The following is a 24,831-nucleotide window of genomic DNA, read 5'->3' as shown; positions in this document are numbered from 1 at the left end:
GAGGGGCATTTTATTTCGAACAGACAATTAGATGAAGTATATATGAAGTACTTTTAAAAAATCCCTTGTTCAACCACAAAAGATGAATGGTCGATGTCTAACAGTATTAACAATCAGATAACTATCTACCAGGGAGAATAATGTTGATTTTAAGCAACTATTGGTTACCGTATGACCTTCATCGCGGAGCTTTTGTCCAGACCCAGGACTTAATTTCAGATTGCTTTAATTATGTACTGACGACTATAAACAATCAAGAACTATCTTGAAATAAGATATACGACACATGTTTATGTTGGCGTGAAGTTTTGTATCAACCATAAATATTTATCATTTGATTTTTTATAATTTCACACATGTTGATTCTGACTTGACTGTACGGTATATCTGAAGTTTAGAAAGCGATGCAACAGCAGTCGGTAAAAATCAGTTTAAAAAGACAGTTGCATCAATTCACAATAAATAACTCGAAATAAGAAAATAGAATAAGCTTTGACATAGATTAACGACCTGGGATATTAAAATCCGGGATGACGAAGTATAAAAAGAAAGACGAAAACATTTCAAAAAGACCGAAACAGACCATAAAGCAGAAAACAGCCCATTATTGGCATTGGGCTGTATCTGGTCTTTGATCGGTTTGTTTCTAATAAACAAAAAAGACTTACACGTACAGTATCAACCAACAAAAGATTGTTTTAATTGTCCAATGTATTCATGATTTCCTAACTGAAAAAAAACATTTTTCCCTACAACAATGTTGTCTTAATTCAAATATCCTAATTAGATTAAGAAAAATATGAAGATAAGGTGAAATTATAGCTGAATACATTTTAATATGTCATTTCTTATTCGGAAAAAGGGAGACTATTCAATCTTAAATATATTCTTAATTGTGATTTCTTACGTATACTTTATGTATGACGTTAGTAAAATCAATATCTTTTTCACAAATGATATCGGATATGTCCCTTACGTCGCAACTACAATCCTCTTCCCTTTCATAAATGTGACCTACAGATTTAGACTTTTTACCGGATTTGTTATCACATAAGCAACACGACGGGTGCCACATATGGAGCAGGATCTGCTTACCCTTTCGGAGCACCTGAGATCACCCCCTAGTTGGTGGGGTTTGTGTTGTTTATTCTTTAGTTTTCTATGTTGTGTCATGTGTATTATTGTTTGTCTGTTTGTCTTTTTCAGTTTTAACCATGGAGTTGTCAGTTTATTTTCGATTGATGAGTTTAACTGTCCCTTAGGTATCTTTTTGAGACAATTGTATTGTAGGGTTTAAAGGTCAAAATCAAGGTCAAAGTTATCTTACTTTGGTATATGATACATTTCAAACCCTTAATGTAACTGCATAAGTATCACGATAACAAAATATATAGTTTTATATAATCATCACTGTGGAGAAATACGGTTCGAATCATTCATCGAAATAATAATATATAACAGGACATGATATTAGTATGTCACTAAAAGATATAAGTATAAAACGCCGGTACAACATCCTTTAGTTCATTTAAACACAATTTGATTTAATGAATCTGATAGAAAGATTTCTTGAGTGTTACAAATTTAATTTATTCTCCAAAAAGAAAAGGATAAGTCGTGTTTTGCAATAAAGATTTCTGCCATAAGGTAAATCTTATTACTGTTACTAATTACGAATTATGCTGAATAGCCAGCAATGAAACTTAAATTAAAGATAGATATAACTGTAACATATCAATATTCTGTAACAAAACATATATAAACTACAGTATTTATAAGTATTACTAAGAGCCCGGGGATGAGCACAAATAACCCAATATTACGTATGATGATATTTTGTACGTTCTTGTAGATACTTGTTTTCATTATCTACCGACTTATTTGCTAATTTAAGAAATCAATGAAATTCTATACTAAATTTTCTGTTTTTGTACAGTTAAAAATAAATTTTATCATTTGTAAGAAATACCAGAAGAAATGTCTATTCCGCAATGTATATTTAGATAGTTTTACTTATTATCTAACATTAAAAGTAGATCTACCAGGTGTTGTATAGTCCTTTTTTAAAGTGTGGATGGAAATGGGGAATATGGCAAAGAAACAACAACCGAACCAAAGAACAGATTACAGACGAAGTCCAACAATGGGTTCATTTTACCGCTTAAACAAACACGACTGAACCATAAACAGACATCACAAACGGAGAAAAAAAATCTTAAAGTGTCCGTCTATGAATTTCGAAATTATTAATAAACTTAGGGTTCAACTCTTTTAGGCAAACAAATATAAAAAAGACGGAACTCGAACCTAAATTAAAAGGGACCTCCCTGGAAATAATTGTAACAGATTACTACACATTTGTTAATATGTGGGTTATTGTTGTTATTAACAAAATACATATGCTATAAACAATTATTTTTCAAGTTATTTTTTTTAATCAAAATTCATTTATTGCTTCTCGATTGATGTCTTGATAGTCATAATATAGTAGAAATCTAATTTTACGAAAGGTTTGAGTCAATGTTCAAAGTTGATGTAATAAAGACTGTAGCTGTATATTTTTAAGGATTTTTTCGAGAAAAATATATTATATTTGTTGGACTCCATGGTGCGATGTGGCCACTAATTGCGATAGTCCCACTAAAATGCGATGGTCTGCACATAAAACGCGATAGTCCTTACGCTGATGTGTACTGATCGTCAGAAAAACTGTGAAACTGTTTACTTGCTATATGTGAATAAAAAAAAAAACTTCTGGATATATTTAAAGCTCAATCTTTTTCTGAAATAAGTTCTATTAACAGTTTTGATTATCAACCATGTATACCACAATTCCGCGTGTAAAATTAATAATCCACAATGTTTTCCAACATGAAAATGGTAGCATACGCTATAAACTTATTACTTTGTGATACCATACGGCATATTTTGTTAATAGTGGACAAAAAAGTAAACAAAATGCTACACAGAAGAACAAGTGATCAGTATTCTGGCGTTTCGTATTGACAACATATTTGTTGAATTTGGAGGTAGACTTTTTCACCAATTTATCGGCATTCCGATGGGAACAAACTGTTCGCCTCTCCTTATCGACCTCTTCTTATTTTCATATGAGTTGGAGTTCCATTCGACACTTTTCAAAAACAAGAAGATAAAAAAAAAGCCAGGTCATTTAATTTCACATCAATTATATTGATGATTTTCTTTCTATTGATAATCCATTTCATCTGATAAGGTTCCATTAAAATATCCCCAATACCAAACATCAATGAAACAACAGACACGGCTTCTTTCGCCTCTTATTGTTTACATATATCTCGGATTTGACATACATGGTCATCTCAGTACCAGAATCTATGACAAATGAGACGATTTTAATTTTGAAATCATCAATTTCCTCAACCTTAGTCATGTTAGTAGCAATATACCAACTCCACCTGCATATGGGATTTACATTTCCATACATATTCGGTATTCAAGAGCTTGTATCTGCTACTCAGACTTTGTTAAATGTCACCAGTGTCAGAGCAGAAAGTTGATGAACCAGGGCTATGTCAACAACGTCTCGTCCTTTTTTCCATCATCGGAAGATACCAACACCTTTTTGATAAATATTCCGTATCAACTTCAGCGCTATTTGATTTAATTTGTTAAAATGGGCATTAAATATGATTTACATCCATTTTATAAACCATATTAACACTTTTATGTGAACCCATAGTAAGGTTTCAATAAAAAAAAAACAATGGAAACGGATGAATTTGTAGAAAAAGATGGATTTGAGTCCGCTCCTATGAAAACACTCTATTTAGGATTCTTTCTAACTTATTCATGTTATTTACTGTCAGGAAATATGAAAATAAAAACCAATTTGTTTAATAGGGCTATACACAACATCAACAACATTACATAATCATTATAACCAATGTTATTTGGGGTTCGTGTTGCTTATTCTTAAGTTTTCTATGTTGTGTCATGTGTACTATTGTTTGTCTGTTTGTCTTTTTCATTTTTAGCCATGGCGTTGTCAGTTTATTTTTCGATTAATGCGTTTGACTGTACCTCTGGTATCTTTCGTCCCTCTTTTCTATGTCAATCATTAAGTATAATTCCATTATTGGAGCTTCTTTGGGAAACCTACGTCCTTCTTCGTTTTCTACATTTTGATTTTGCATCTGTAATCCATTTTCAGCACTGTGAGCTTTCTCTACTGAATCTGAATCCGATTTGCTGATGATGACTTGATAGTCATTAAAGTTACAAAAAACCTCAACTTTATCAGGTTACCTATGGACCCCTCGAAGAGTTGTTGCAAAGGTTTTTATCGTGCTAAGAAAATAGTACTTCATTTGTACGTGGCGTCGGTTTAAATGTCCCCATTCTGACATGATATGGCGTAAAACTTGTACATCCCGCACAATTAACATGATTAAACAGAAGCCTCATTTTGACAAGGGTTTTACTGACGGTCGGAAGAAGAACAAGTGTGACCAAACTTCTATTCCCAAGTCACCTTAAACTAGACAAGGTGTAGTTTAACTACCTGTGATTATTGTACACCTTGATATATCACCATTCCAAAAGGTTACCTTTGTTGTATAAATGAATGAGTGTGTTTGTATCGATTGAATAAGTATTGGTGCTTCCTTGTTCTCTTTTGTTACATAGTTCTATTAAAGTATTATTATTCAGTCATTTGTGTTGTGTTAGTCTATCTTTGAATCCTCAAAATTTAAGTTTATGCTTCCTTTTGAAATACAAAGGACTTTTGACAAAAATATCGTTTTTTTTTACATTCTTGACGATATAAATATTTCCACCTGAGGAATTTAAAGTTTTACTTCCTTTTAACAAATCAAAGGACGTGTGACCAAATTTTAGTTTTTAGTTTCTTTCATGTTAATACAGTGACAATACAGTTGACAGGTAAATATTTTCTGATGACTTTGATTTTTTCTGTGTATAGCAGTAATTAAACACATACTGACTTTTTTTAGTTGTTAAAAAATAGGGTTTTTTTAGTACTTGATTCGTCTTTTTTAGTTGAGACGCAACTGGCGTTCAACATAATATCAATAACGATTACGGCAATTCTATGATAGGGAACACAGTTGATGAAGTGGTCATTTATTATCATAATTTTGTTCAATGCCGGTTATACATAATTACCATAATTGCAAATTTAATCTGAAACATATGATTTATCTTTTGACTAAAATTTTCATTGTCTAGTTGCAAGTATTTCAGGCTAAGAACGAACATACAAATACTTTTATTAGATCTGTTTTGATCGTTTACTAAGTGAATTATTTCGTACTAATAAACTGCGATGATACCTTTTATATTTATCCGAATATTGCACGGCGGGCTTTCCGCAGAGTTGACTTCCCTTTTATAAACAGTTCTGGTATTTTAAAAGCTTTCCAAATCATAGATTGTTTATCAGGGTTTTTTATTAACTTTTAGCATCACTAAAGACGCACAAACATAATACATAACGTCCAGTGCCAAATATTTCATGCATTTTTTAACGATATCATGTTAACAATAAATACTGTACATACGTTTTATCATCATACTAGGAATTTAGGATTGGACCTAAATGTTAAAAGTTATTCGGGCTAAACACTAGTTGGGATTTTAATCTAAAAAAATTCAAGAGCCAGTAAATTTCGATTTTTTTATGACTTCAGTAAGTAACTACTTCAATCTCCACTACCATGTAATAGAAGCCGTTTCCTATAAACGTTGCGGAAATTAACTCATGTTTTAAAGAAAATTAAAGTATACAAAACAGTTTTCATAAAAAAACTTCCAGTCCCTTACTACTTATTGGCTAATTTTTATATAATTTATAAATTCGTATTGTGATTGCCAAGTTCGTAACAAATTGCTTTAGATTATAGCCTTCGTAAATAATTTTCAATATATTACAATTTTGACATCTGAATTGTTTTAAGTCTAAACAAAATTATAATCTGTGAAATTCCACAACATACAGGTTAAATTTGATATTTATTCCATATCTTCAGTGCAAGAAAGATGGTTAGATATAGCCTGTTTAGATTACAAATGTATGATTTGTTTAACAAATACACATGGACATCTACGTGGTTTTGTCTCCTTCAACTGTCAGGTTCTTTTTAAGTTGGGGAAGTTAATCTTTTTTGTTTAGCCACGATTTAATCTAGTAAATTGATTATACAAACCCACGTCTAGGTGAAAAACAAAATAGTGTCAATTTCAATCGTTTTTCTTGAGACATATTTTGGAATCAATGTAGGTATGTAATGATATTTGATGGCACAGAGGAAATGTTACTGCTGAGAAATTAAAATTTACCACCATTGGAAAGTTGAAATCATAACGTTTGTATTAGATTCTAGTTTGACGTCGTCCATCGCGTCAACAAATTTAAACCATGAATTAAATGATTTTGTAAAAAAAACTTCCCATGATAAGTGGAAAATAATAATTTTAAAATATATATCGAATTTGAGTAAAACTTTAATAATAAATATATATTTGTTTAACCACATGCACGATAATTCACGGATTAAGACATTCTGTTAGATTTAACTTGTTTACCAATGAACTTTAAATAGTGTTTTCAATTAAAACTAGTTCTGAGAAAGACTACATGGGTGATAAAGAACATATAAAAAACACAAATAAAGTACCCTTATGATTATTTACAATTGCATTGGTTCTCTTAATGCGCCATTATTAGGAAATTGTGATAAATAAATTCATCATAGATACCAGGACTAAATTTAGTAAATAGGCCAGAAGCGCGTTTCGTCTACATAGGACTCATCAGTGACGCTCGATTCCAAAAAAGTTAAAAAGCCAAATAAAGTACGACGTTGAAGAGCATTGAGGACCAAAATTCCTAAAAGTTTTGCCAAATACAGCTTAAGTAATCTATACCTGATGTAGGATAGCCTTAGTATTTCAAAAAATTCAAAAATTTGTTAACAGTAAATTTGTAATATGACCATATCAATTTTGACACGTCCTTCTTGTTAAAATAATGATTGGAACGATGAAAAAAATCGCATTTTATAATTGTATAATACAAACCGATTTTTGAAATACATAGTTAGCATTTAGCATGTTTCCTTTGATTTGGAAACGAAACAAATAGATTTCATAATTGCACAGCTACAATTTGTATAACACAGATGAACTACAAATTTTAATGTAAAAAAAATACAGCGATATAAAAATAAATACATCCTAAATTTTAACACTTCTAAACTTTGGTGTAACATATACTCGAAAGGTATGAATATTCATACAGAGTATTGAAATAACAGTGGCACAAAAGCTTTTATTGCATTGGTAATCCATCTAAAAACCACAGTGCTTTCTCTTCATTTGGAAATGTGCGCGTTTAGATTGGCAAAGTTAATTTGTCAAAATATACAAAAAATAAAAAATTGGCAGGAGTTACCAAAGATAGATTTAAATTTATAAGTTGAAGAGAGGCTGACAGTATCATGTTCAATCACCAAAAACGATTGTTAAGCAAACAATAGTCTAGATCTACAAAACAATATATTCAAACTAAAACTCAATACACTAACTCGACCTTAAGACAAGATATATTGTGCTCCAGATAGATGCGAAAATACATAGAAATACAAACGTGAAGATGTTTGTGTAAAAACTCGTAGCATATTATTTTAGTTATATGATAGTTTTAGGCCTGCTTAGTGAATTTCGAAAATAATTGATTGAAAGTTGTAATACAACCTTCCTCGTGCAAAGAGGTTAATACCAAAATAATTGTTTTAATTGATGAAACATAGAATTATATTGTAGATTTGTTTGAATATAGGCAACTGTGTTAGATGGTTCCCTGATTTAAACATGATTTGAATTATAACGGTTTCCAGTTGAATATTAAACAGATCGTCACGTGTCTATGTCATTTTTCAACATTTCCACTATATAATAATCTGCTAATATGCGATGTAGGATTTCCATAAGAAAGAACAGATATTAGTATGTTTGGCGTAAAACGTTGTTGTAATACCGTTTATGCTTTGTTACAATTTTTACTCCAAAACTTCGCTGACAGTTTTGCCGGTTCAACGTCTTTTGAACAAATAATGTACTTATAATTGTCCTCAGCAGTCGCAACAGCTTACCAACAGGTAAATCAACCCAACACACCAATAAAATAAATTATAGACAAAACTTTACTGCTGGAAACAAGGCAGACATCAAAATCTCACAAATAACCGCACGGAAATATAAAGAAAAGCATCATGATGCCCATTAACACAAAGTATCTCACAAAATCGAAATGAACTCAAATGCACCTGAAGGGTCAAAATACATTTCTTATTTATTGACACCAGTCGTGTTACTCAGTGCAAGTTTATATCGTGGTAATGCACATTAATTTTCTTTGAATGTTTTGTAGGAAAATGGCAAGTATATCACCTACATGCGGCATATGCAATTCGAGGAATATTTGTAAGCCATCTACAGCATGGTGTTTTGAGTGTAATGAAGGACTGTGTGTGGAATGTAAGGATCACCATATCTTGAACAAGGCGTCGAAAAGTCATGGTATTATACCTGTAAACGAATTTCAAAAGTTACCTGTAAGTGTCCTTCAAATTTCAGAATCCTGCAAATCTCATAGTGAAAGATACCAAGCTTATTGTCATAAGCACGAATGTTCTTGTTGTACCAAATGTCTAATAAGTGACCACAAGAACTGCAAAGACCTCACAGATATGAATGATGTTCTATCCAGCATAAAATCGTCAAACATGATGTTAGAAATCGAAAATTCAATGCGGGAAATTGCTGAAAATTTAAAAAGGATTCAAAAGAATCGTGCAAGAAATTTGTCATCACTCAAACTGAACAGGCGGACAATTGAAAAGGAAATTCACATTGCTAGGCAAACAGTAAATGAACACTTCGATCGTCTTGAAAGAGAATTATTGAGAGAACTTCAAACAACGGAAAACAACGAAAGAAAAAAAATAAGCAAAATTTTGTCATCTGTAGAGCGAAAAGAAAAGGAAATTTGTGAACTTCAAGCAAGCCTTGCACTTATAAAGAAGCATGCGTCCGACCTGCAAACGTTCCTTGTTAGTAAACAGATTGAACATGAATTGATGAATACCGACATTTTCGTACAGTCTATGCAAGATAACAATGAACTATTGGATGTGAACATCTCTTTGAAAGCCAACAATTCGGTGGAAGGTATGAACATATCTATTCTTAGATTTGGTAACATCGTTGTAAACACCAGTCAAGGTGATATGTCTATAGTGAGACAGAAAGTCAAGCAGGCACAGGTCAATGTTACTGTTGGTACCAAAAGCAGCACTGACCATCCATATGAAGCAATAGAAACTAAGGAACATGAAAAAGGTTTGTTGAAACAATATTTTAGTTTTTGATATCGTATACAGATAAGTACATTTAATGACAATTAGCACACTCTTTTTAAAGTAGGAGCTTAAAGTGACCTGCAGGCATAGTTTTTTCTCTTTTTATTATGTCAAATTCCATGATTTCAGTCAGTACTTTTGTTTAAAATATCTATACATTTAGGGCGCCTCGGTGGACGAGTGGTCTAAATAGTACTACAGTACTGTAATCACTAGCTAGTCAACACTGAGGTTTCGAGTTCGAACCCCGCTCGTGAAGGTGCACTCGACTCCAATCTTAACTAGTATTTTCAGTTTTCCCATCGAAGGTCAGTGGTTTTCTCCGTGCACTCCTGCTTCCTCAACCAATAAAAACTAAAAATGGCCTAATGCGGTGCTTTTAAAGTGGCGTTTAAACACCAACAATTAAAATTAACCAATATGTATATACATTTAGTAACCATGAAAATACCATATTGATATTCAATTTAAATGGACATCGCCCTCCCCTCATTATATTTATTTAGTTGCAGTATCATCTATATCTATGTTATGTAGCGTTTGGAAATATTTTCTCTGTACCAATATTGGTGTATTTTTAATAAGTATCACCTCGATCTGATACCAAGTGACCTCAAAATTAAAAGGTATCTTCCTGTTAGTAAATCGGAGTTTTTATCCAAAGGAATTGCAACCCATATATGATATTTGATGATTAATCCGAAAAACCCCTATCATGTACAAATATCAGGTGATTTACAATAGTTATGATCTTCACCCAATAGTATGGTGACTTTAACATCAAGAAACCGTGATGTGATCATATTTCAATTAAAGTTGTAAACTTATATATGATATTTGAACAAAAATCATCCAGAAATCAATTTCTCTCCGGCTTTAGAATGCAGACACCAAACGACAATGACGGACTCAGGGACAGCATGTTAAAAAATGTAAAAATTTGGCACTACTTTTAGGAATTATGACCTTAACTATTGACATGATGACCTTGATATCAAAATGGGGTTGTGTTTGCATGTTATGTGACTATCAGTTCAAGTTAGTTTGTTAATCTTTTTAATATTTAAAAATATCTTCCAGAAATCAATTATGTCTCTCTAGATTTAAGACCATCATGTCATAGAGAAGTTGTCTTGTCTCCATGAAAAATATGTTGTCGTTCCAGCTGACAAAGCCAAAGCCTCAAACAATATAGTTTTTGTTTGCAAGAAACACTAAATTGAATGTCTGATTAAGGAACTCGGGATAAATAACACACTTTGAAACCCTACATATACACTAAGTACGCTTACGAAGCAGGAGATCCTGGAAAACTATAAAATATGTTCTAATCTCCTTTGGTGTTAATCCAAAGGATAAAGACCAGAATCTTCCGTCATTATATTGGATTCATAAGCTTCACAATAATCCTTATAAGGAAAGGTATATTGCAGGTTCTTCCAAGTTTTTCACTTAACCCCTTCTAAAGTTCTTACTGTCATACTCACTGCAGTTAAAGAAGGACTTCAGAAATATTCCGAAACGTCATATTCAAGAAGTGCTGTTAATCAGATGTGGATACTGAAAAATCACTCAATCACTAAAACATTGTACCAACATTAAAACCTTTGATTTTTCAACTCTTTACACCACTATTCCACATACTAAACTTAAAGTTTGACTGAAGGAACTCGTCAGCTTATGTTTCTTTAACAAAAATGGCACTAGACGTTTAAAATATCTAGTTTTGGGCAGGAATTTTGCTTACTTTGTTAACGATAATACAGAGTCGAGCAAAAACTACACTGACCAGGATATCACTGCCATGCTGGACTTTTTAGTTGACAACATATTTATTCAATTTGGAGGTTTGGTCTTCCAACAGACTATTGTAATCCCAAAGGGTACCAATTGCGCTCCTCTACTTGCAGATTTGTTTTTGTATTTCTTTGAAGCAGAATTTATCCAAGGGCTTGTACAGAAAGGAGAACAGAAATTAGCCCAGTATTTTGATTTCACCTTTCGGTATATTGATGATGTACTGTCTCTTAATAATAATAGATTCAGTGATCACTTACATTTAATATATCCAAGTGAACTTGAAATTAAAGATACTACCGACAGAGATGAATCTGCTTCATATTTAGACCTTTTCTCGAAATGACTACTGATGGTAGGTTAAATACCAAAATTTATGACAAACGCGATTATTTTAATTTTCCTTTAGTCAACTTTCCATTTCTGTGTAGCAACATTCCAACGGCACCAACATATGGAGTGTGTGTGTCTCATTTGATACGTTACTCTAGAGATAGCTCAAAGTAGTTGATTTTGTTGAACGAGGAATACTGCTTTCTCAAAAGTTGCTCAGACAGGTCTATGAATCACTCAAGGTAAGGTCATCACTCATGAGCTGATTGGCCATTATGACAAAAGTGTGTCAGAAATCATTTCTGATATTCTTCCTCAGTCATAATAACCTTCCATCATTACCGGACTGAACAAAGAAATAACACGACGGTTGCCGTATACATGTACGGTGCAGGAAATGCTTAACCTTCCGGAGCACCTGATTTCACTCCCGGTTTTTAGTGGAGTTCGTGTTGTTTCTTATTTATTACTTATAACTGTTGATGTAAATGTCTTTTGGTTTTACGAGTCTGTGTTTACTCCTTGGTTTTGATTGTTATTGTCTGCAAAATCTGGAAACCAAAATATTTGTTGGGCTGACGGTCAGTTTGCCAGATAAATTTGGCTCACCGAAACCGATTCAACCCCAACAAATTGTTGTTTATCCCTGACATAAGTCAAATGCTATTCGTTCAATTTTTTGTTTTTTTGTTAGTTTATCATGTTTGGTTTTTGGTGTGATGTATCTAAATCAGGTCGTTGTTTTTCTCATGTATATTGATTCACATGTGTTTTATTGGACATTTTATAGCTTAGTGTGTGTTGGTACCACATATAGACATATAGTTGGTAAAATGTGGTCTCTAGGAATACAATCATAGTTAAAACCAGGGAACATACAAACAAACAATAGAACACAAAGCACAAGTTCGAAAATCAAAGTCTGAACAACACGAACACAACAAACAACTGTAGGGTGATCCCGTGTACTCAGGTCGGGTAGGCAGATCCTGCACCACCTTGACAATCATTCCACATATCAATGTAAAATAATAAAGACAGGTAATAAATTAGAATCTTCTTCAATATTTTACCTGATATTACCTACTCTTTGTATAATTTAGAAACCTTTGACCCTAGTGCTTTTATTCTCCTTTTACCAGGAAATATCCATTACTACACATTATTATTGAATAATTGATCAAGTATGCTGATATTCCGCAACTAAAAATGACTGTTGCAGAGAGTTGTGTTTATTGCAAATATATAGAGGACAGTATAACACTGCGTCCCAATTCAAGAAAAGAAAATGTATGAAGCGTTTTAAGACTAACATCAAACACAAAAGTTGAAAATAAATATATATATATATGTTACAGGCATTTTCTTAATTTAGGCATTTTGTAAAATGACTGAATTTTCAGGCATTTTCTAAAATGCCTAAAGTTGACAGGCATGTAAAATGCCTAAAAAATCTAGTCATTTTGAAAAATGCCTGAAATTTTTAATGACAATTTCACAATTTGCCTGGTCTGTTTCAGGCAAATTGTGTAAATATGAAATACATGAAATAGATGATAGAAATATATTGTAAAGCTACAAAAAAGTGTTGAGTAAAAAAAAGTTAAGATAATTCTTTAAAAATGTAGCCTGCAGGTTAAGTTTTCATGTTTTACTAGTTTTAATGTCTATAATTCACAGTGTACAAGCGGACAGTGACACAAAACGGAAGTTGCTGATCTGTCCGACGGCGATCGGCTCGTTGTTTTTCAAAAAAATATAGAATATCAACACAAAGTGTCCCATAATGGATTGTTCAGCAGCTCAAGGTAAGTGAATAACTACAATGATGTATTTTTGACCATTTAAAGCTTATTTTATGCTTTTAGCATCAACCGTCTTTTTAAAATAACTCCTGATCATGAAGAGGGGTCAAAATTTTGCGATTTTTCGAGTCATAAATCTTAACAAAACTCCGAAAATTCAAACATTTTCAAGATTTTTAATCGATACATAGTTGAATAATCATATTCCGCATACACACACAAAAGTTTGGTTCATTTTTTTTAATTATATTGTCACAATTGAATCTTTTCTATTCAAAGTGTACTGTCCGCCTCGTTGCCACCGTATGTTTTCATACTGTCCGATTCGTTGGTCATATTCATGATCGATATCTTAAGCAAAAGTAAGATTGAAACATGCAATTTATCCACATTTAAACTTTATTCAACACAGATACTGTCTATGATTATATATGGAAAATATTTATAGATTATATATTCAGCTGGATCTCGTGTCAATTAAAGGGGGACATTGGTCACTCTTCCAGAACCTTTACTCATGTCTGCTGCTCGTATTCATCGTTTACGGACCTTGTTGTTAGATTCTCTACCGATATAATATTCTAATAAATGCAATGTATAATGAAGAATTCACATCATGTAATGAAGAATTCACATCATATAAAGGAGAATTCACATCATGTAAGCAACATTTGCATCATGTCATAGTAGTTTCTTCTTATAAGGCAGTGATGGCATTTGAGATGTGTTTTCTGTAGAGTACCATTTAACTATATCCATAAATAACAAAAAGCAAATATTTTGCAAAGGAAAGTCGTCGTTTACAACTAATCGACTGAATCTTAAAAAATTATGTTTTTGATTTACTGTTTTCAGTTTTTCAAAAAGTATTGGCAGCAATTGCCGCATTTCTTCAATATCAGAGTCAATGTAATTGTCATCCGATATAGAAAGATCCAAAAGTTCTCTCGACAGATCTGCATCGATATCGAAAAATGATTTATTCTTGTCTCCTTCAGTTTCCATTTCCTCGTCTGTCTGTTCCTTGAGGTCATGAGAAATATCAGATTTGCGGGGTGTTGATGTGGAGATTTTTTGTCTTTTTGCAACTGGGCTTCCAATTTCATGCGAGTTATCATTTTCAATTTCAAAAAGAGTGCTTGCTGTTTCCAAAAGATCACATGTTTTTCCTATATTAAGAGTTTCCTTATAATTGTCACTATGTATGTAATAACCATCCTTTTGTAGTTGGTTTGGTATAACACAAAAGTTTTTCGTCTGAAGAATGCATTTATTTTGAATATAAACCTTTATTTTAAGTGTTTGTTCCGGATGGCGAATTATATTGTGGTCTATTATTTCGGAAAATATTTTGCACGAAAACAAGCATGTTGTACAACTATAAGGATTACTAGTACTCATCATGTATATCTGAAAATATAAGCAAAACATTATTTAATTGATGTTCTTAAGTGCGCTGCATCACTCACTATCATCTACTGTTGTTTTAAAATAACTTTTATACAAGAATGTGACCATAGTACACGGATGCCCCACTCGCACTATCGTTTTCTATGTTCATTAGGCCGTAAAATTGGATCAAAACTCTAATTTTGCATTAAATTAGAAAGATCATGTCATAGGGAACATGTGTACTGAATTCACCATGCATTTATTAGAATATTATATCGGTAGAGAATCTAACAACAAGGTCCGCAAACGATGAATACGAGCATCAGACATGAGTAAAGGTTCTGGAAGAGTGACCAATGTCCCCCTTTAATTGACACGAGATCCAAGCTGAATATATAATCTATAAATATTTTCCATATATAATCATAGACAGTATCTGTGTTGAATAAAGTTTAAATGTGGATAAATTGCATGTTTCAATCTTACTTTTGCTTAAGATATCGATCATGAATATGACCAACGAATCGGACAGTATGAAAACATACGGTGGCAACGAGGCGGACAGTACACTTTGAATAGAAAAGATTCAATTGTGACAATATAATAAAAAAAATGAACCAAACTTTTGTGTGTGTATGCGGAATATGATTATTCAACTATGTATCGATTAAAAATCTTGAAAATGTTTGAATTTTCGGAGTTTTGTTAAGATTTATGACTCGAAAAATCGCAAAATTTTGACCCCTCTTCATGATCAGGAGTTATTTTAAAAAGACGGTTGATGCTAAAAGCATAAAATAAGCTTTAAATGGTCAAAAATACATCATTGTAGTTATTCACTTACCTTGAGCTGCTGAACAATCCATTATGGGACACTTTGTGTTGATATTCTATATTTTTTTGAAAAACAACGAGCCGATCGCCGTCGGACAGATCAGCAACTTCCGTTTTGTGTCACTGTCCGCTTGTACACTGTGTAATTAGAAACTCCATAGAGCAACAACTATGAGTTTGTACTAACTCTGTTGTTCATTTATGATCTTCTTTCATAATGGAAGAAGGGCATTTTGTTCTTACACCTGACCAAAGTTTTACAAACCAACTAATTGAAAATGTTGATTCTTATCAGAAAAGTATTATATTGAACAGAGAAAACTATGAAACTATTCTGAACAAATTTAAGATTGGAATAAAAGGACATTCCTCGGATTATTATCATATGCAAAACTAGGTGCATATCTTCTGTTGAGTTATAACTTATTTAAAAATTTTCAAAACAAGTGTCAATTCTGTAGACTCCTAGGAGCCAGGAGTTGGTTACACAAAAAAAAATTATTAATAAAATTGGTCGTAAGTATACTGGATTATTCATGACTTGCGATCAATTTTAGTCGTAATTTTTTGGTGAAACTACTCCTGAATTGCTCATCTTGCAAAATATTGAAAATAAAAATATGATGCACTCAAGTAATATTTTAACAATTGGTCAAGTAAAAACAAGGACATATTCATATAAAGAATAAGTTGTCAACTTCTTTTACCATTAAGTTGTCTCATAGACCTATTGAATATGCAGGAAATATTTGTCACTGGAAATTTAGCATGCACCAATTCATTGAACTGGAAATTATATATTGAAGACAACGTGGACTTTACACTAGGAATCAGTTTTAACTGTCTGGTTATCGCTATTCAATGTACAATTATGATATCGATATATCATTTAGAAAAGATTTTAGTAAAGTTTCTTTGCGTGATGGTCAGGGTTACACAAAATGTGGCTGTAGTGCTAGTGGTAAGACTAGATGTACCACTAAGAGTTGTCTTTGCAAAAAGTCTGGACAAATATGTAACAGTCGCTATTTATGTAGCAATAAATAGTGTTTATGTAAATGATTTAATTACAAATATAAATCAATTGCTTTAAAAAAGCAATTGTAGGGGGTCTTTCCCCCTTTAAAATTAATTGAATTGGGGGGGGGGGGTGTTTGTTTGTTTGTTTGTTTGTTTGTTTGTTCGTTTCTGTATGGGGTCTATATTATTGTTACCGGAGAAGTTTCATGTTTAGTTTGGAAAGTTTTTCTTTTATTTTAGGTACAGCGCGCGCGCCACATCACGTGACACGGGTTTATAATAACGAAAAGAGTCTTTTTATTTCTTTTTAGGTGGGGACTTTGAACAGACAACATGTATAGAAACGGAATAAACACAATGTAATTTCTTTTGTCATTGTAGGAAATTGACATTTTGATGACAGTTCACAAGCAGTGCATGTTTTGGATTTAATTGATCCGGTGTAACTTTAAAACACATTTATTGATTATTTTCTGATAATGTACATTTTTCAGCACCTGTTTGTAACACAGATTAGTATTTCAATCTCGGAGCGGACATTTTATTGTAGGTTAGATCTGAGATTTACGGACCTAGCAAGCGATTTTTACGGCATTACCATTTCTTTTCTCTAGGAAAAGCTGTGAGAGATATCTGCACCAAATGTTTTTGATAAACTTTAAGTACATGTATGCCCTGCTGACTGCAAATTTTGAGGGCGATTGTACTTGTAGTTTCAGAGAACATGTGGATTTTTTTTTCAGAAGTGACGTAAGAACAATATTAAATTTCAATTTTTCTTGAATAAATGAGAGTTTGTTCCTTCAATAAACTCATGAATAAACAGTCATACAGATTGATTGATTTATTGATTGATTGATTGATTAGTTGGTTAGTTGGTTGGTTGGTTGGTTGGTTGGTTAAACACATTGGATAGGGTCAATTGAAACATGGAAAAAGACACAAAGAAGATCTTGGACCCTATATTAAACACATGAGACGGAAACATGATTGGTTGATCATGATTGATTGATTGATTGATTGATTGATTGATTCATTGATTGATTAGTTGGCTGGTTGGTTGGTTGGTTAGTTAAACACGTTGGTTAGGGTCAATTGAAACAGCGAAAAAGAAACGAAGAAGATCTTGAACCCTATAATAAACACATGAGACGGAAACATGATTGATTGATTGATCATGATCATTATTGGTTGATTGATCATGATCATGATTGATTGATTGGTTGGTTAGTTGGTTGGTTGGTTGGTTGGTTGGTTAAACACATTGGATAGGGTCAATTGAAACACGGAAAAAGACACAAAGAAGATCTTGGACCCTATATTAAACACATGAGACAGAAACATGATTGGTTGATCATGATCATGATTGATTGATTGATTGATTGATTGATTAGTTGGTTGGTTGGTTGGTTGCTTGGTTAAACACGTTGGATAGGGTCAATTGAAACAGCGAAAAAGAAACAAAGAAGATCTTGGACCCTATAATAAACACATGAGACGGAAACATGATTGATTGATCATGATTGATCGATTGATTGATTGATTCATTGATTCATTGATTAGTTGGTTGGTTGGTTGGTTAGTTGGTTGGTTGGTTGGTTGGTTGGTTGGTTGGTTGGTTGGTTGGTTGGTTGGTTGGTTGGTTAAACACGTTCGTTAGTGTCAATTTAAACAGCGAAAAAGAAACGAAGAAGATCTTGAACCCTATAAGAAACACATGAGACGGAAACATGATTGATTGATTGATCATGATCATTATTGGTTGATTGATCATGATCATGATTGATTGATTGATTGATTGATTGATTGGTTGGTTGGTTGGTTGAAATTCAAACACACATAAAACTGTTTAAATAGTGCCAAAACCACATAATTTGATGACCTTGACCTTTGACCTTGTAACCTTCGTCAAGGTCATTGATCCACAAGGTCATTGCAAAAGACCCTATGGGTCAAGGACCTTTTGTTTAAGAGTTTTGCCTAAAAATGGCTTTTTAAAAACCATCGATGGGAGTTATGTCCCTTACATGATGGTAAAATCAATATAGTCATAATGTAACAAAGTTGCCCCTTGAAGTACCAAGCATTTTTCACTGCTTAATTTTTTTTTATCTATAACCGTTCAAGTATTATAGGGAAATCAAAGACATATGAAAATCTAAAATATGACCTTGACCTTTGACCTTGACCTAATTTTCTAAGTTAGGAATCAGGGGACTGAAATAAAAACCTTCCAGGGTTATACGGTTAACGGTTTATGAGTTAAAAAAACATACCGACAAATTTATTCCGTAAAGATAGATAACTCCTATAAAATTTCTTTGGATCGCTTCGATCCAAATACGCCAAAAATTACTGAGGATGTAACAAACAATTTGTAAAATGAATTTTGTCGATATCTTTTTTTGTTACGCAGGAGATGCACACAGATGATAAACAGTGAATAGGGAGATAACTCTTACAAAGAAAATGGTTTGGCTTAGCAGGGTGAAATTTAAAAGCGCATAAACTGTACGATACAATATGAGAAATATTTAAGTGACATATTGCGAAACAAACATTTATCGCAAGAACAAAAATTGGCGGAAAAAAAAATAATAATCAGAACAAATACAATAGGCTTTCCACAGAAAAGTGGAAAGACCTAATTATAAAACTGGAACTGTTTAAATTGCATGCTATATTTAATGATAGAATAAAATTATCTATTTGATATTTCAAGTTGTTAAATATTGAGTGCATTCCATTCAGTTTCTAATCTTTTAGGCATTTTGTAAAATGCCTTACATTTTTTTTTTTGGCATTTTATAAAATGCTTGAAAAAATAGTCAATTTGTAAAATGCCTAAATTTAGAAAATGCCTGTAACATATATATATATATATATATATATATATATATATATATATATATATATATATATCATCTTTGCTGAATAATTGACTACTCCATCAAGACCCAAATGAAAAGGCAAACATAGAAAAATACGTTCCAATTAACATTCTGCGTTAAAATAAATTTCACAGTCAAAAATCAATTGGAAAAACATGGCGACATAACAAACTATTTCTATTCGTCAGTGCATGACCTTAACAACACTGAAAATGTAATAGCAACCTTATTATCAAACCTTTCCCCGTAAAAGGCTGCTGGTCTAGACATTATGACAGCATGGGTGATAAGGAAATTCGTAAGATATTGCATCAAGCATAACAACAATATTAGGGTATCCATTTAACAGATGACTTACCAGATACATATGAAAGGAAATTCTAGAACGGTACCGGTAGTGTTTGCTGCAGAAAACTACCGTTCAGTCGAACTTTGCAAAATTTGTGCAAAATCATACAACACAATATAATGATGTCAATGCAACAAACATCTCCAGTACATAGATATAAATCGATGTGGTATGAGTACAAATGAGACAACTCTCCATTCAAGTCACAATTTGTAAGGGAAAAACCATTATAGGTCAAATTACGGTTTTCAACACGGCCCGTTGGTTTTTCTCTAGAGTAAGCTATTAAAGGCCCCAACATATGACTTATGCAAAACCATTCAAACAAACTGGATTCAGGAGGGCCTAGATCAATTCGGCATTAGAGGGAAAACGAACTAACGGATTTTAAATATCCTTAAGGACGGGAAATATGTTGACAGAACACGGAGAATTAACTCTGGTGTCTCATGAGATTCCAAACTTGGACCTTGTTTGTTCTTCTACATATATGACAAACCAGAAGGTTTTGGATGAAAGTTAAGACTCTTTGTCGCTTATGAAATAGAATACCTGATCATAGTATAAGATACATAAAGTACAAACCTACATGCGGATCGCTAAAAACGGCAACTACACAATGAAAAAACCTGAATAGTAATCTCTAGTGAGACCAGCATTGCAGTTTGCATCTACAGCCTGTGATTCTTTCAAGCATTACGATTTGAAATTGTAATAAGAAACGTCACTCACAGATAAAATAACATTTTACAAGTTAACATAGTTTATCAACTTGAAGATCGAGGGAAAATATCCAAACTCATAATGGTACTACGTTAGCAAGGAGATTTAGTCAATGACAGAGAAAATATCCTTATGCCACTAGACAGACTATCTCCTAATATAAACATCAAATTTTAAGTACCATCCTGTAGAACAGGGGCTTTGGTTCCTTCTTTTAAACGTAACAACCTATAATATATACAACAGAGTAAATGGCTAAATATTCAAGAATGTTTTTTTTTTATATTAAACATACTAAGCTGTAACGGTCATAATGAAGATTGTTATCCCTTGAAAATATTTGCCAACCTTCACTTTGCCAAGGTTTACAATATTATTCCCGGGTAATACCTTATCCCCCCCTCTGAGATGTGTGATGTGAAGATTTTATAATATTGTTTTTTCGTTATTAAATCATACATAAATGACTCAAATCTATTTGTTCTTATTATTGTCTTTCGTTTAGAAATGAATTACTGTCTATTTAATTATCGACTATCAAACGCTCTGCATAAAAGATCTGCGTCATGTAGACGATGACAAAAAAAAACTACAGCTGTAATTTAAAACTGTCCTATTTCTGTTTGCATTGCACATATCTGGCTAATTATTACAAAGTAACGACGAAATGAACTTGAAAGTAATTGACAAATTCACAATTTCTATTTTCACCGATTTGTTTTGTTTTATAACATAAACCGTTATGAGAACAATATATCCGTGTTTAAAAACCTCGCCTTATGGAGGCTATCGAAGCTCGACTACAATCAAAGACATGTTATTCAATTTTCTTCTTTTTTGTTTATAAATAAAAACACAAATTATGTATACAGTTGTTTTGTCATAGTATATATCATAACTTGGAATTTGCGGCATTGAATCAGGATTTGATTGTTACCTTCAACAACGATAATGGATAAATCAAACTTAATACTATAATTACAAATAACGATATACGTAGGTACGTTTAGATATAAAGGACCATTTTTTTCTTTTCTCTTGTGTCACCTCACAGGACTAATATTGGCACTTCGTGTCCATATTCCTTTTCACCATCTAAGGCAAGTGGTAAAATAAAATTTAATTATAAGGTAATTTTAACCTGAATTTAATATTTATTAACTATTGCAAAGGTATTGTAACGTTCATAGGAATGCACTAACGATTATGTGTCTTTCACTTCAGATCCTTGTTTCATTGTCACCGTGAAACCAGAAACAGATGCCTTGAAATTTGGATTAAATGGGCAATACAGATTATGTCTAACACCAACTGGATTTGTATTAGAAGACATTGAGAAAACTACATCAAAATGTTATTGGCCATATAATATAGTACGAAAATATGGAAAGTCACTTATTGAAAAAGACTTTGCCATAAATGTAGGGAGAAAAAATGTTTTAGGTGAAGGTTGTGTCACGTTTACATGTAGTTCAAAAGATGACCCAGATGAAATTATCCGCCTTTTACCCATCATTAAGGAAAAGTTAAGGTCAGCGGTCAAACATTGAATTAACAAGATAGAGATTAAACTTGCAAACAAAACAAAGCCAATTACAGAAAAACATTCAACAAAAAAGACCCAATCAAAGGACAAGCTAAACATTATCACTAAGGTATATCTCATTATATTTCAGTATAGTTTTGTCCCTCCAGTTAAGGTTATAACAAATACATACCTTGCGAAATTATTCAACACATAACAAATGCCCAATTTCAAACGAAACGAAATAAAAGCAACAGTAGTCTACCCCTGTTCAAAGTCTCATAATAGTGTTACTTATCCATCCTAACAATATAACAAAATTTTGTACGCCGACATCTACTTTAAAAGGTTAATGCGTTCCTAAATATCAAGGAAGATTATGAATACCTTTAGATAGTCATTTGCTTTAATATAAGCTTAAATAAAAAAAAAAAAAACTGTTCTATATGTCTCCTTAATGAAAGGCGTCATTTTTTGAAACTTTTATTTTGATTGGCGATATGCTAATGTCTATGTCATAAATGTCTTCAAGGGGCACAAGCCGTCAACAGTTAACAATGCATATACTTGATAATATATATATATAAGAGTTTTGTGCGTATTTTAGTCTATACGCCATTTAATTAACTATCGATATGACCATCGAAACCTGACGGGATCACATATCACGTTATAAACATAAACATAAATAGCATTAGATAGCGACATCGTGTAATTAGATGTTTGCATGTTTTTTTATTTCATGTTATTGGTTAAAAATATAAATTAATCATCGTTTTTACATGTATAAGAATAAGTTTTTGTGGATCGAATCAGCTAATCAAATGATTCACCTTTGTTTCACTTTCAATTTTTTTATTCTTTTCTATTTAAAGGGGCACTAGCTGTCAAATACATGTTCATCGATTTTAAACAAATTCTCATAATTGATTTATAACAATGTAAAACATTTATCCAAACTATTAAAAGTCTAAAAAAAACAATTAACAGGTCACGGGCATGAAAATACGCAGCTTCGTTCCGTGTGTATTTTAATCTAGACGCCATCTTATTAACTATCGAGTTGACATCTAAAGTCATCCGATGACTATATAAGCGATGTAAACATAAATTAGAATATTAATAGATTGAGAAACTCGTGCTGTTGGATTTTTCTATGTCTATATAATTTCATATTATAGATGAAAAATAAATGTTTATCATCGTTTTTACCTGTATAAGAATGTTGTTTTGTGGATCAAATCAGTCAATAAAATGATTTACCTTTGTTTCACTTTCAATGTTGACATTCTTTTCCCTTTAATAAATTTACACATACAATTCAAGTGTTATCAACATATAGACTTAACTATCGATTTTTAAGTACTATTGTTAGGTCATTAAGGATTGCAAATTTCGGTAACAATATTCATTTAATCATAGGGTCTTTGAATCGGAAATAAGCACATGTATTCTTAATTTAACTGTGCGTATTGCTAAGTATTTCAATATTATACATTGGATAGACGTAAAGGGGGGGGGGGGGTGAGATATCACAAAACATGTTTAACCCTAGTCACATTTCTGTGCCTGTCCCATGTCACGAGCATCTGGCCTTTTGCTAGTCTTTGATGGGTTTTTTTTTAATGTTAGTGCATTTACATGTTTTGGGGGTTTAGTGTGACGTCCATTTTCACTGAACTCAAAGAGGGACGAACGTTACCAGAGGGATAGTCAAACTCATAGATAGAAAATAAACTGACAACGCCATGGCGAAAAATAAAAAGACAAACAGACGAATAATAGTACAGAAGACACAACATAGAAAACTAAAGACTAAGCAACACGAACCTCACAAAAAACTAGGAGTGATCTTAGGTGCTCTTGAAGGGTAAGCAGATCTTGCTCCACATATGGCACCCGTCGTGTTGCTTATTTTATTACAAATCCGGTAAATAGTCTAATTCGGTAGGTCACATTCGAGAAAAGGGGAAGGGTATTGTAGTTACGACATAAGGAACATATACGATATCATCTGTGAAACGGTTATTCCATAACGGTCAACTCGTGATGGCGTCCGTAAAAATTACGAAGGGATGATTTCAACTTCACCAATTGCAACTCTTGGTTTAATAGCTTCCTTGTGAGCAGCAATCCTCTATCAAGGAAATCATGATAGGAAATACAAGCCCGGGAATATCGTATCAAATAAACTCATCATAGATACCAGGAATAAAATTTAGGATATACGCCAGACGCCAATGACAATTCATGTCAGCACAAAAAAGTGCTGAATACATGGATTGTGATACCCTCGGGGAAATAAATCTCCACCAGCAGTGGCATAGACCCAGTGGTTGTAAATAAACTCATCATAGATAACAGGACTAAATTTAGGATATACGCCAGACGCGCGTTTCGTCTACAAAAGACTCATCAGTGACGCTCGAATTCAAAAAAGTTAAAAAGGCCAAGTAAATTACGAAGTTGAAGAGCATTGAGGACCAAAATTCCTAAAAGTTTTGCCAAATACAGCTAAGGTAATCTATGCTCGTGGTAGAAAAGCCTTAGTATTTCAAAAAATTCATAAATTTGTAAACAGTAAATTTATAAATATAACCATATCAATGACAATTCATGTCAGCACAAAAAAGTGCTGACTACTGGGCAATTGGGAGTTATATAATCCGTAAGCAGGTGCTGCTGGAATGTTGCTACATAGAAATGGAAAGTTCACAATTAAGGAAACTGAAATCAT

General features: G+C 32.6%; 1 protein-coding gene across 1 annotated transcript; it reads left to right on the top strand.

Moving 5' to 3' along the window:
* The first annotated feature begins 1,509 nt into the window (after positions 1-1,509).
* Positions 1,510-23,367, top strand: LOC139481647 (protein lin-41-like). Its single transcript, XM_071265093.1, has 3 exons — positions 1,510-1,647; positions 8,435-9,405; positions 21,794-23,367. Exons 2-3 carry the CDS (start codon positions 8,439-8,441, stop codon positions 22,117-22,119), a joined length of 1,293 nt encoding a protein of 430 aa, XP_071121194.1. The 5' UTR covers positions 1,510-1,647; positions 8,435-8,438; the 3' UTR covers positions 22,120-23,367.
* The last annotated feature ends 1,464 nt before the right edge of the window (positions 23,368-24,831 follow it).

The sequence above is a fragment of the Mytilus edulis genome, chromosome 7, assembly GCF_963676685.1.
Source record: "Mytilus edulis chromosome 7, xbMytEdul2.2, whole genome shotgun sequence".
NCBI classification, from domain to species: domain Eukaryota; kingdom Metazoa; phylum Mollusca; class Bivalvia; order Mytilida; family Mytilidae; genus Mytilus; species Mytilus edulis.
Note: the sequence above shows the minus strand (reverse complement) of the source record. Positions and strands in the feature narration are given on the sequence as shown.

Bases quoted from the DNA above. Each gene is read 5' to 3' on its own strand.
- LOC139481647 (XM_071265093.1), top strand. From the start codon at position 8,439: ATGGCAAGTATATCACCTACATGCGGCATATGCAATTCGAGGAATATT. The intron at 9,406-21,793 runs GTTTGTTGAAAC...CTTTCACTTCAG, and splicing joins AACTAAGGAACATGAAAAAG to ATCCTTGTTTCATTGTCACC.